Source organism: Bubalus kerabau, chromosome 7 (assembly GCF_029407905.1).
Source record: "Bubalus kerabau isolate K-KA32 ecotype Philippines breed swamp buffalo chromosome 7, PCC_UOA_SB_1v2, whole genome shotgun sequence".
Lineage (NCBI taxonomy): Eukaryota > Metazoa > Chordata > Mammalia > Artiodactyla > Bovidae > Bubalus > Bubalus kerabau.
Window position 1 is genome coordinate 33,168,772 of NC_073630.1, and position 13,369 is coordinate 33,182,140.

The 13,369-nt window shown below is 39.7% G+C and overlaps 1 protein-coding gene across 7 annotated transcripts in view; it reads left to right on the plus strand.

The window, feature by feature from the left end:
* Positions 1–6,788, plus strand: part of ALPK1 (alpha kinase 1) — a 118,730-nt gene extending 111,942 nt beyond the window's left edge. For 6 of the 7 annotated variants that reach the window (XM_055587973.1, XM_055587970.1, XM_055587968.1 and 3 more), the window contains 4 exons: positions 400–553; positions 3,810–3,972; positions 4,362–4,548; positions 5,874–6,788. In XM_055587973.1, the coding sequence (XP_055443948.1) occupies positions 400–553; positions 3,810–3,972; positions 4,362–4,548; positions 5,874–6,073 (704 nt within the window). In that variant the 3' untranslated portion in view covers positions 6,074–6,788. Of the gene's footprint in view, positions 1–399; positions 554–3,809; positions 3,973–4,361; positions 4,549–5,873 lie in introns of those variants that run through there. The other variant, XR_008716913.1, reaches the window with a different exon arrangement.
* Positions 6,789–13,369: the final 6,581 nt, after the last annotated feature.

Below are 13,369 nucleotides of genomic sequence, written 5' to 3' on the forward strand. Positions count from 1 at the left end.
AGCCTCTTTTATTTGAGATTCCCAGATAATCAGAAGAAGATGGATTCACATGTCACTTGTTCTAAGATGGTCTCTGGGCTTTTGCTGTTTGAAAAGCCCTTTTGTTTTTCATTACTTCCATACAGAAGCTTTGGCCGTAATAACCTTGCCATCACAAACAAGAGATTTTGTGAAATCAAAGGCAATTTTTATTGTAATTTCTCAAACTTTGCCTTTTTATTGTACTTCACTAACTTTTAGTAATAGTCATAGAACAGGATAAAATTTGAGAAAATATATTAAAAAGTTGAATATTTCAAATGAACACAGATTGGTACCTGTGTTACAATTCATCTTCTCCGTGCATTGCAAGATCTTTTTGAAAAATAAGGTCAGTATTCATCTTATCTTTTATTCAAGGTGCTCTTTTGCTAAAATATTCCAAGAAATCTGAACTGTGGACAGCCCAAGAAACTGTTGTATATTTGGGGGACTACCTACATGTGACAAAGAAAGGCAGACAAAGAAATGCATTTTGGGTACATCATCTTCATCAGGAAGAAACTCTGGGCAGGTATTGCTTGAAAACATATATAATAATGTATAATGGCTTGATTTGTCCCCTCTGTTAAGTAATTATTTGTGAGACTATAAAAGGGCTAGGAAAAGTGGCTAAATGTTTTCTAATGCAGCTCCTTTTCCTCTTCCTCATTAGCTAATTAATAACAGTTACCATAGATGGTTGGATGGCATCACCGATTCAACAGACATGAACTTGGACAAACTCCAGGAGATGGTGAGGGACAGGGAGGCCTAGTGTGCTGTAGTCCATGGGGTCACAAAGAATCAGGCATGACTTAGCGACTGAGCAACAACCACCATAGATAGAGAACCCACATTATGTCAGCCATTGGGCTGGATGTTTTATATACTTGATTTTAAACCCCTTGGAGAACATTAACCCCATGGTACAGATAAGAAAAACATAGTTTCTTGCCATATGACAAGTCAAAGAGTCTTGAACACTCTCATTGAAAATGCTGGCAAAAAAGGCTAGGTAAACCATGCAAGCCACACTTCTGATTAAATGAGTGAGCCTGGAAGAAAAGGCACAAAATTCCTCTGAGGCCAGTAATGAAGTATATTCAGGGATATAAGTGAATGCTGAATCCTTAAGACACTTCTCTGTAGAGGTTTTGGGCAGAGGTGGGATGAGTGATAAAAGTTACGCATGAAAGGGGATGAGTGGAGAGACCACTGATACAAAGCATTGACTCAGGAATGGCTATATCCTCAAAAACAAAAACAAAGGTTTATTTAAAAAATGCCATGTCACTGAAGCAAGTAACCTGGAAAGATTTTTTGCTTGGCCTTAATTCTTGATGACAACTTTAAGCAAAAACTCAGCTGCAAATTAGTGATCACAGGTGGTCCTCGTTTGGTATAAGGCCTAACTTTATACCATATGTATATTTTAAAGAACCTATGGAGCAAGACTTTTAAAGTAGACCTTACTCTTTTCCCAAATCCAAAAATTGTAAGAAATAAATAGGAAGAGGAAAAAAAAGAAATCGGGAAATTCTTAAGTAGTAGAAATACATTTCTTGAAAAGGATGGATGATAATAACAATAGTAAACATGTAAATTTCATGCGCCTGGCCCCCGTTTTAAGTCATTTATATACTAACTGAATCGATCCTCACAAAACCCGATGAAGTAGGTACTATTGTTATCCCCATCTTACAGATGAGGGAGCTGAGACACAGAGATGTTAAGAAACCTCCCCACGTTCGCACATCAAAGTGGTGGAGCCAGGTGATACAGGTATCATTGTGTCCCCCCCCCACCCCAAATACAAGTTGAAGGTGTAACCCTAAGTAACTTAGACTGTGATCTTATTTGGAAATGAAGTCACTGCAGATGTAATGAATTAGGATGAGCTCAAGCTGGAGTAGGGTAGGCCCAGAATCCACTATGACTGGTATCCTTATAAAAGAGAGGAAATGTGGAGATAGACACACACAGGAAGGATGCATGTGAAAATTGTAGCTATGTGGCCACCAAGCCAGAACCATCTGGAAAAGTTGACAGTCTGGAAAAGCTCCTTCTCTTGCGTCTTCAGAGGGAGCATGACTCTGCTGACATCTTGACCTTGGACTTGTAGACTCTAGAACTATGAGGAATCAATTGCTTAAGCCACCCAGTTTGGGCACTTTGTTACAGCAGTCTTAGGCAACTAACACACCAGGATACGTGATTGGAGGATCTGAGATGGGATATAAAAGAGAGAAGAGACATGGAAAATGGAGCAAGAGGGTCTAACATACATCTGATCAGAAAAAGATAACAGAGCAAATAGGAAAGAACTATTATTTTAATAAATCATTTCTGATAGTTTTCCAAAATTGCCCAAATATATTAATCGTTAAATACAGGAATCACAGTGAACCCTGGATAGTATAAAAAGTGTTGTACATATATTAGGTGATGATAGAAAGCAAGTATTTGTAGAGATGAAGTAATCACAAAAGGAAGGGGGAGAGGAAGGCTTCTGATTGATCTGTTGACCTGTATAAGGTCATGTTGCAGGCAGTGAAAGATCTGGTTCCAGAGTCCATGTGTTTTCCAGTATCCTGGCTGGCTTTCTTGACTTACCCACATCTGGTGAACTGCTACAACAAACTGACACTTTCTCGTATGAGCAGAAAATAAATCGGTATCACCCCTGGGTCGATGTATTCAGGGTTCTCCAGAAACGCAAAACCAATAAGTTGTATATGTGTGTGTGTGTGTGTGTGTGCACGTGTGTGTGTATGCTGTGCTGTACTTAGTCACTCAGTTGTGTGCAACTCTTTGTGACTCCATAGACTACAGCCAGGCTCCTCTGTCCATGGGGATTCTCCAGGCAAGAATACTGGAGTGGGTTGCCATACCCTCCTCCAGAGGATCTTCCCAACCCAGGGATTGAACCTAGGTCTCCCACATTTCAGGCAATTTCTTTACCATCTGAGCCACCAGGGAAGCCCAAGAATACTGGAGTGGGTAACCTATCCCTTCTCCAGGGGATCTTCACGACCCAGGAATCAAACCAGGGTCTCCCGCATTGCAGAAGGATTCTTTACCAGCTGAGCTACCAGGGAAGCCCGTGTGTGTGTGTGTGTGTGTGTGTATACAGAGATTTATTATTAGGAGTTGACTCACATAATTATGGATGCTTTCAAGTTTCAGCATCTACTGTTGACTGGATATTCAGGAGAGCTGACGATATATATAGTTCCAGCCCAAAGACCAGCGGGATTGAGACCCAGGAGGAGATGATGTTTCAGTTCAAGTCCAAAAGCAGGAAAATACCAGTGTCCTGGGTCAGAGGCAGTCAGCAAGAAAAATTCTCTTTCACTTGAAATAAGCTCAGCCTTCTGTTCCATTTGGCCCTTCAGCTGATTGGCTGAGGCTCACCCGCACTAAGGAGGACAATATTCTTTACTCAGTCTATTGATGTAAATGTTAGACTCATCCAAAACACCCTCGCAGAAACACTGTGAATAGTGTTTGACCAAATATTTGGGCATCCCATGGTCAAATTGAGATGACACATAAACTTAATAATTTATGTTATTAAGTTTATGTTACCAACAGCTAGTATGAATGGTGTTCCATTGTTCAGGTGGCTCTTACAAAATTATCTGAGTCATGAGATAAGATAATATTAACTAAGATAGAGAAAAAGTAACATCTTTCAAGCATTTTTGCATCTCTTTCTTAGGCTCTTCTCTCTTACTCTAGAGTAAGATCACTTTGCATTTCTTGCTGTGGCTTTTCTGCATTCACAGATATGTCGGGAAAGAATATAAGGAGCAAAAGGGGCTCTGGCACCACTTCACTGATGTGGAGAGGCAGATGACCGCACAGCACTACGTGACAGAATTTAACAAGAGACTTTACGAGCAGAAGATTCACACGCAGATATTCTACATACCGTCCTCAGTATTGCTGGTAAGATTAAAGAAATCAGGAGTATGATTAAACAGGTCTAGAAATATATTTGGGGGCTTCCCAGGTGGCAGAGTGGTAAAGAATCCACCTGCCAATGCAGGAGACTTGGGTTCGATTCCTGGGTCGGGAAGATCCCCTGGAAAAGGAAATGGCAACACACTCCAGTATTCTTGCCTGGAGAATCCCATGGACAGAGGAGTCTGATGGGCTGAAGTCCATGGGGTCGCAAAAGAGTTGGACATGACTTAGTGCCAGAACAACAACCGTGCTCCTAAGTGGCAAAGCCTGAGTTCAAAGGCTGAGATCTACTGACCTCAAAGTGAGATCTACTGACCTCAAAACCCACAGCTTTCACCATTGTTATACTGTCTCCTCTTCCTATTTTTCAGATTTTAGAAGGCAAGACAATAAAAGGATGTGTCAGCGTGGAACCTTACATGCTAGGGGAATTTGTAAAATTATCAAATAACACAAAAGTGGTGAAAACAGAATACAAAGCCACAGAATACGGCTTGGCGTATGGCCACTTTTCTTATGAATTTTCCAATCATAGAGATGTTGTGGTTGATTTACAAGGTATGTGAAACTGGGAATTATTTTTTGCTTTAGTATTATTTATATGTTAATGTGAGGTTTTATAACTAGCTTTGCTAGTCATTATTTAATAGGTTGTTTAGTGCACAGGCTACTATTTGAAATTAATCAGTCTTGCTGTATATAGCAAATGACGGATGGGAAAAATTTCTAAAGCTTCTACAAGTGTCTAAGGGCATCAGATAATCAATGAGAAGATCTGGCTCACATTTTGTTGGACTTAATTCTAGAGCCAATCCATAACAGTTTTCTTTTTTAATTTTACTCAGGTGGATTTGGGTGATGCAGGTTTCTTAGGATTGTGTGTTTTACTATGTCACAGTCTTCTCACACTTTCTTTGCTCTAGCCCTTTACCTTCACTATAGGTGTGATATTGAGTTTCATAACTGGGATCATTATGAAATAGCAAGCTGTATACCTAAATCTAGCTTCCTTTAAAATCTGCATTAATATGTAAATTTTGTTTCAATTTGGTATTTTATCTAACAGAATTATTAGCCATCATTCTGTACTTTATTTAAATGATAAATGAGTTTTGTTATGATTATTTCTAATAATAATCCTCCAAGATTTTTCTATCCCCCATCCACTGCATTTATCATCACTCTGTATTATGTATTTTGCTTACTTATATCATTTATTGATCTTCACATGAACGTGACGCTGAATACAGAGATTTTTTTACTAACTTGTTCACAAAACACAATAGTGTTTTGTACAGTGTGTACACTCAATAAATATTTGTTAAATGAACAGAGGAATGCATGAATTGATGAGCAAGGCATTAAAGAAACTTCTGAATCATGAAAGAAAAATATTCAATGTGATTTAATAATTGTACTAAGTGCATGCTATTGCTAATTCCTTGAAAATTGGTTGTCTGGGCATGTCATATTTGACAAATTTAATTACCCAATATTCAGTTCTTCTTAGACCAGTAATTGGAATATGCCACACCAGATCCCTTAGCAGAAATTTATTAATCATCAACCATAAGGCTTCCCTTGTGGCTCAGCTGGTGAAGAATCCACCTGCAGTGTGGGAGACCTGGGTTCAGTCCCTGAGTTGGGAAGATCCCCTGGAGAAGGGAAAGGCTACCCACTCCAGTATTCTGGCCTGGAGAATTCCATGAACTATATAGCCCATGGGGTCACAAGGTGTTGGACACGACTGAGCGACTTTCACACAATAGCATGACCAAGTTACCAAATGTCCATTTCACTGTATGTATATTATATTTTTTCTGAAACACTTTGCTGAAATTTATAGAGGATTTAATTCTTAGACATATTTATTTCTTTTTTAGGTTGGGTGACTGGAAATGGAAAAGGGCTCATCTACCTCACAGATCCCCAGATTCACTCTGTTGATCAGAAAGATGTCACTACCAATTTTGGAAAGAAAGGAATTTTCTACTTCTTTAATAACCAGCATGTGGAATGTAATGAAATATGCCATCGTCTTTCTTTGACAAGACCTTCGATTGAGAAACCAAACAATTCATAGACTGTCTGGAGTGGTAATGACCACTCAGTGTTGCTCACCAATGCTGGGCTCTCCTCTCCTTCCAGACACACAAATTACGGCACAGCCTGGTCCTTGGGTTCAGGTGGGGCCATGGGACTGGTTCTAGCCTATAATTTCTAAGAGGAATTGAAGAGTATCTTCTTCAGACCGATATTTAATTACCAGTGCAACACTCTACAGAGTCTCCCTCTGCACAATTGCCAAGAATACATCAGAAGTCCCGCAATGAGAAGAACACAGCAAAGAGCTCCAGTTGACCCACGATGAACATGAAGCACATATCAGAAATAAGCTTTTCTAGCTGAAGCCATCGAGATTTGGGGACGTTAGTCATTATCCATCAAGACTGATACTTTTAGCATTTTTCTCATTGATTTAGGAATTCTTTATAGATATATATTAAAGAATTCAGGGGCTTCCCTGGTAGCTCAGCGGTTAAAGCGTCTGCCTAGAATACGGGAGACATTAAAGAATTCAGGCCTTTGTAGTATGCATTCCAATTTTTTGTCTTTTGACTTTGTAAGAAACTTTTTTTTCCATGCAGAATTTGTTTTATACAGGTGAATTCATCAGTCTTTTATGGTTTCTAGGTTATATGTCATCCATAGAGCTTCACTACTCTGAATTTTGTTGTTTTTTCTTTTATTTTTTAATATTTATTTGTTTTTAATTGATTGATAATTGCTTTATAATATTGGGTTGATTTCTGTCATACATAAATATGAATTAACCATGCTGCTGCTAAGTTGCTTCAGTCGTGTCCGACTCTGTGCGACCCCATAGACAGCACCCCACCAGGCTCCCCCATCCCTTGGATCCTCCAGGCAAGAACACTGGAGTGGGTTGCCATTTCCTTCTCCAATGCATGAAAGTGAAAAGTGAAAGTGAAGTCACTCAGTCGTGTCCGACCCTCAGCAACCCCATGGACTGCAGCCTACCAGGTTCCTCCGTCCATGGGATTTTCCAGGCAAGAGTACTGGAATGGGGTGCCATTTCCTTCTTCAGAATTAACGATAGGTGTACATATGTCCCCTCTCTCTTGAGTCTCCCTCCCACCTCCTGCCATTTCCACCCTGTCTAGGTTATTACAGAGCCCCAGTTTGAGTTCTGTGAATCATACGGCAAATTCCCATTGCTACCTATTCACGTATGTTAGTGTATGTGCATCCAGGCTACTCTCTGCATTTTTCTCACCTTCTCCATCTTCTCCCCGACTCTTGTCCATAAGTCTGTTCTCCATGTCTGGGATTTTGTTGTTTTTAACCCTTCATATTTTCTTCTAGTACCTTTACACTTGCAGGAGGTGTGAGGGAGATGGCCACCACAGTCCGCCCTTGGCCCACACAGATGTTCTGCTTCACACAGGTTTGGAGAGCAGTGCTTCCATGATCTTGCTGAAGTTTACAAAAGAGATGGATAAGATACTCCCTCACTGTACTTAGTCTTTGGGACTGCACCTGGTACACACTCTCTCCTTCCTCCACTATTCATTCTCAACTTGTCTTATCACCTCAACAAATCTTAGTGCCTTATCTAGTGATGTAACTCAGACCCACGTGCATGAATGTCCTGAGTTCTGAACTCTAGGTAGGTGCGCCTTTCTCAGTTTGAGGTTCCTGCACATGTCTGTTCACAGTGCAGCTAGCGCTGCTGAGAGCCATTGGGTTCTCTTGCTGTGAACACAGCTGACGGGCACCTCCAGCCTGCCTCACTGGACCCACCACTGTGTGCCCTCAGCCAGTGCCTGAGTGAGAGATGGGTGCCAGGCTCAGAATGCTTCTGACAGGTGATGCACAAAACCTTCCCATTGGCCAGACCAAAACTCTCTCAGAGCTCTGCTGTAATCTCTGCTGTGCCTTCTCCTCTGCTTGCCCTCTCCTCGCACAGTGCCAGACCTCCATCGTGGTCTCCCTACATGCTCCTGTTCTCACTCATTTACACTTTACAGTCATTTCTCTCAATAAATACCTTGTATGTTTTATATTCCTTCTCGGCATTTGCTTCTTGAAAAACCCAAACTTAACTAAACTTTATTAAAGAAAATTTAAAAATTTTATCCTATTAACAAAATAAAGGGGGAAATTTGTCATTTCAAAGATGCAGAAAAAATTTTTTAATAAAGTTGAAAATCAATTTATGGTTTAAAAAAGCTCTTTGCAAATTAGATGAAATTAGACATAAAGATAAACTTCCTGAATCTGAAAAAAGGTATTTTAACTTTTCTTTTGAACAGCAATATCATAATTAATAGTGAAACACTTAAAAGTTTTCATCTGAGAAAGGGAGCAAGCAAATGTGCTTACTATCCCAACCCTATCCACATCTGGAAAAATCAGAATATATATATATATAAATATATACATACATATATATAGTCTCTGCCCCTGATTCCTGGCACAGAGCTCTTAAATCCCTTGGAATTTACTGATAGGCTGGTCTCTTGTTATGAGGTGACTCTATACCTCTATAATAAATCAATAATAAAATAACATTTTGGGGACAATTTGGGATTTCTTAGTTTGTGTTGAGTATTAAATAAAAGTTAATGAAGTGATGTATTTTAAAAATACAAAAGCCAAAGAGAAGTGGAGAAATGAAAGAAGCTTGGCTCTTTCTTGATAGTGTTGAAGCAAGGAGAAGGGTATATAAGAATTCATTACACTAATCTTTCCCCTTTTATATATATTTTTAAACCTCAAAAATTTTTTTAAATGTGAGATCATATAAAGGAAAAAATATCAAGAAAAATCCAATATATGTTGGACTGAGTAATTCTACAAACCTCTAATGAGGAAATAAACAGAAATGTGAACAAATGTTTATATACAAGTGAGTCTATCATAACTTTGCTTATGATAGTTACAAAGAAACAATTTTTCAACAGCAGAGAAATCGTTTTATATATTTAATTTATCCATATGACTATTATTCATTTGTTTAAATTGTATATTTTTAATGTAAATATTTAATTACATACAAACTTTGAAGTAAAAAAGCAATCTCTAAAGCAGCATTATAGTATTGATCATAATTTCAGCACATATATGTATGTAAATAGAAAAAACAATATATATATAACACATGGAAATCTTCATTGTGTTTTTCCCTGGCTAGTGAATTCATGGTAGGGAATTTTATTTTCTTCTCGTCTATTTTTTCCAAGCTTTCTGCAATAAGCATGTATTACTTATTACCAAAAAATAGTATTTAATGAGAAATTCAAATGATTCTCTTTTTCAGTATAAAATCCACAGTTGGACGATCACACAGTGCTTTCTCCTTTAGCCCAATGCTACTCCCAGTCTTGTGATACGCTCTTTCGGAACACCGAGCTGCTTAGCATGTCAGTTTGTAATCCACCCTGCCTCCTTCCACCCCAGCACGAAGACGCTTCATGACTTGATAAGTGTTTTCATGCTTTTCTTATACCGACGGGGACAATTGCCCCCTATATCTTCTCATCCTTGAACACTCAACTCAACCAACACCTCCTTCAGAAAATCCTCCCTGATATCCATCATCCTCGTTCCCTCCCTTTCCACCAGCTTGCTGACTTACCCCTCTGTGACCTCCACAAATAGCCATACAACTATCACTGCGCAGGCTCAGTTATCATGGAAGCTAATACACTCTTGTGTCATATCACCTACACTATAGGTAAATTATAATTATCTGTTATATTATTTATGTTTTGCTACATGACAAATTACCCCAAAACGTAGAGGCTAACAACCACATTTATCTACCATCTCAAAGTTACTCAAGATGAAAAATTGGCGAGTGGCCCTGCTGAGTAGTGCTGACTCGAAATCCTTCCTGAGCCTGCTGTCAAACGTCGTGAGACTGCAGTCACCTCAAAGTGTGACTGGGACTAGAGGGTCTGCTCCCAGGCTCTCTCCTGTGACTCTTGGCAAGAAGCCTCTTCCTTGATGGCCGTTGGCCAGAGGCCTTATCTTCACCACATGGGCCTGTCCATATGACAACATTGCAGCTGGCTTAAGCCAGAGCAAAAAGTCCAAGGGTGAGAGAAACAGAAGTCATAGGTCTTTTATAACCTAGCTTCAGAAGCGACAGACCATCACTTTCATATTCTATTAGTCACACAGACGAGCCCTGGTACCGTGTGGGAGGAGGTCAAAGGGCATGACCAGCCAGGGGCAGGAGTCGCTTGGAGGCCAGTTCGAAGGTGACTCTGTCTGTCTCACTGGCCTAAACTGAGTCTTGGGCCCCTTTGTATCCCTCACCACACACTTGGGTATTATAGAGTCTGCTTAACAGTTGATGCTGGAGAAGGCTATGGGACCCCACTCCAGTACTCTTGCCTGGAAAATCCCATGAACAGCGGAGCCGGGTAGGCTGCAGTCCATGGGGTCGCTAAGAGTCGGACACGACTGAGCGACTTCCCTTCCCTAACAGTTGATAGTTCATTTTTATTTAAATAAGTGAATAAATGAATGCGACATCACTGTCAATTCTATGTATTTTCTATGCTCAATAAGTGCTTACTAGATAACTACCTCTTGCTACAATAAGGCAAGAGGCAATAATAATCGATGTCTTAATTACAGAAGAAAAGAACATCTGAGCTCTCCAGCCTTCAGAAGGCCGTTCTCCAATAAGGTGAGTTGTAGGTAGGTAAGTTGATGGACAGAAGGATGGGGAAAGTTGGAAGGAAAGAAAGGCACAATTCCTTCCAATCCTACCTCTCTGTTTATAAGGAAAATTATTTAGCTTTCATTCTGTTTACCTTTTTCTAACTTCTTTCCCCCATTCTTTAATTTCTCATAGCAAAGTCGATATTAGGAAATTTTCAAGTAATTTTTAGAAAATTTCCATTATAATTTTTCTAAATCAAACTAAATAATTTTCATTATACTCTCCTGTGTATAAAGTTGTGAAATGACAATATTTTAAATGCTGAGTTTGAGGGGTTGAGTTCAATGTAAGGAGACTTAATTTCTGTCCCTTCAGACATCAAAAATGTCAGACTTTTAATACTGTCTTTCAGCACTGCTATTGTTTTGAAGATGATGCTTGTTCTGTGCAGTTTGGATATACAGATGTCCTCTGCCTGAACAGTTCAGTAGAAACTAGGTGTAAAGTGTAAGAAGCCAGAGAGAGTGAGAGAGGAAAAAAAAATAAATCTCTTTATTATGGTGCATAAACCTTCAGTGTGAGGGAGCTTTGCAGCTGCACAAGGAGAAAAATGCATTCAAAACTATAATGCCAGTGTGAATAATCCTTTCTCGAATGCTGCTTGCAGACTGCCTCAGCTTTGTCAGGTGAACTTGAACTAAGCCATCGGATTGGCCCCATTCCTATTGCACACCCTGTCTATCACCCCAGGGCATTCACCGTCTTGACTGTTGTTTAAAGAGAGCAAGCAATCCATCATTGAACCAGGGAGTCACTTTCTCATAGAAAAGTAAAATCAGCATGTGACACTACTCAGCCCTAGTGTTTTGCAGATTAAAATGATACATGGCAACTCACGTGTTCCTAGGAAGATTAAGTCAGTTATCTTGTTCCGCTGCCCAGACAAAAGAATTCCCCTCAAACAGTGAGTGGAAGCTTTACAGAAACTGAAAAAGTTGGGCTCAACTATACAGTGGTAAAACAAAATTTAGCAAGAAGATAGAAACAAGAATGTTACTTCACATGTAGGCAACTTCCCTGCAAAAGATGGTACAAAGAAGAAGCCATCCTGAACAGGGGAGCTATTAAATCTTTGTACAAGCCTCTGCTGTTTGAGGTGCCAATTTTATTCCCAGAAATAGATACACAATTTATTGTCTGACTGCCTTAGCAATTCATTTAAATACAGTGAAATAAATGAGCAGCCGCTGGCCCTGGGGCAGTTAGCTTCCTAAGAGTAGGTTACAATCCTGTAGCTACAGTATCCAGTTATTAACGCTGTTTTTCCATTGTGTGATCTACACAGTGATAAAATTTTTAATGAATCTCACACAGAAATGAGTTCACAATGGAAGGCTGGGATTATAGCCTTTGGTTCACCACGCTGAGGCCAGTATTTATTGTATTACAGAAAGCAGATTTTTAAATATTTGAATCTATAATGGTTATATTTGTTTTTAAAAGTAATTTTCAAAAGGAAGAAAACTAGAGTAAGTATCAAACTGTCTGAGATTAAGTAAGTACATTAATTAAAGTCATCATAAGAAAAATTCATTTCTCTCTAATTAAATTCGTTAACTTAAAATAATATTAAAGTTTAGTTTATGTTCTGCCATTTAGGCCTTACACTGAAAATGACACATGAGAATGAATTCTGTTTACTTTTAGGTCCTCATGAATTTTGGGCAACACTCTTGTTAGAAACGTCTGTTTTCACATTTTGCCTATACTTTGCCACACCAGATTTTCTTAAATGGTACAGACCATTTTCCTAGTCAAAAGGGTTTCAAATCAAAGAATGCCCTGTTTTGTAACTTTTAACTAGATTTTCAAACGTTACTTACTTAGTAACCATCTATATGTTCTATACATGTTCTGCAAGAACAGATGATCGTGCTAGAAAATATATGTTTTCTCCGCCAAAGACAAACACCCGATTTAACCTTCTTTTCCTACACAAATCACCAAAGAGGAGAGGGACTATTTAAACACTTTTGTTAGACATTTGACATGGTCTTTTCCAAATAACAGAAGGACCCACAGAGCCTGGCTTTGAAGGGCCGTGTTCCCAACATGTTTTCAATAGGGAACATTCTCTCCGGGCTGAGCACCTGGATCGTGGGCAGCGTTCCCTTGGGCTGGACAGCAGTCACTGAGGCACCTGCAGCAAAGAGGACGGGATACAAGGGACGGAGCCTCTGGCCAGCTGTATCCTTCCCCAGCCTTCAGGGCATGTTAGTGCAGGAGCCAGGCCAGGCCAGACTAGCACACAGGCAGGCTTTGCCCCTTTGCCCCACTGTGGACGAGTCAGCAAGATCCTTCAGTGGATGTAGATAAAGGTTAAATGCAATGGAGCCCGGGGCCGTTGAAACATGCCTTGTACAAGGACTCAAAGCCATAAATTGTACTGACAGAGGCAATTTAAATTATCAAAGTCCTAGGACTTCCAGACAAGCACCAAAGAAGATGATCTGAGATTCAGCTGGATATTAATGAGAGCCCCACGGTTCAGCATGACCTCGACAACCTACCACAAAGAGACACAAGCTCATCCCCTCCTGCCTCTTCTTGCCACTCCATCCTGGCAGCTCAACCTTTGCCTTGTCTGAGCTGAGCAAGGACACACACTCAACAAGCGGA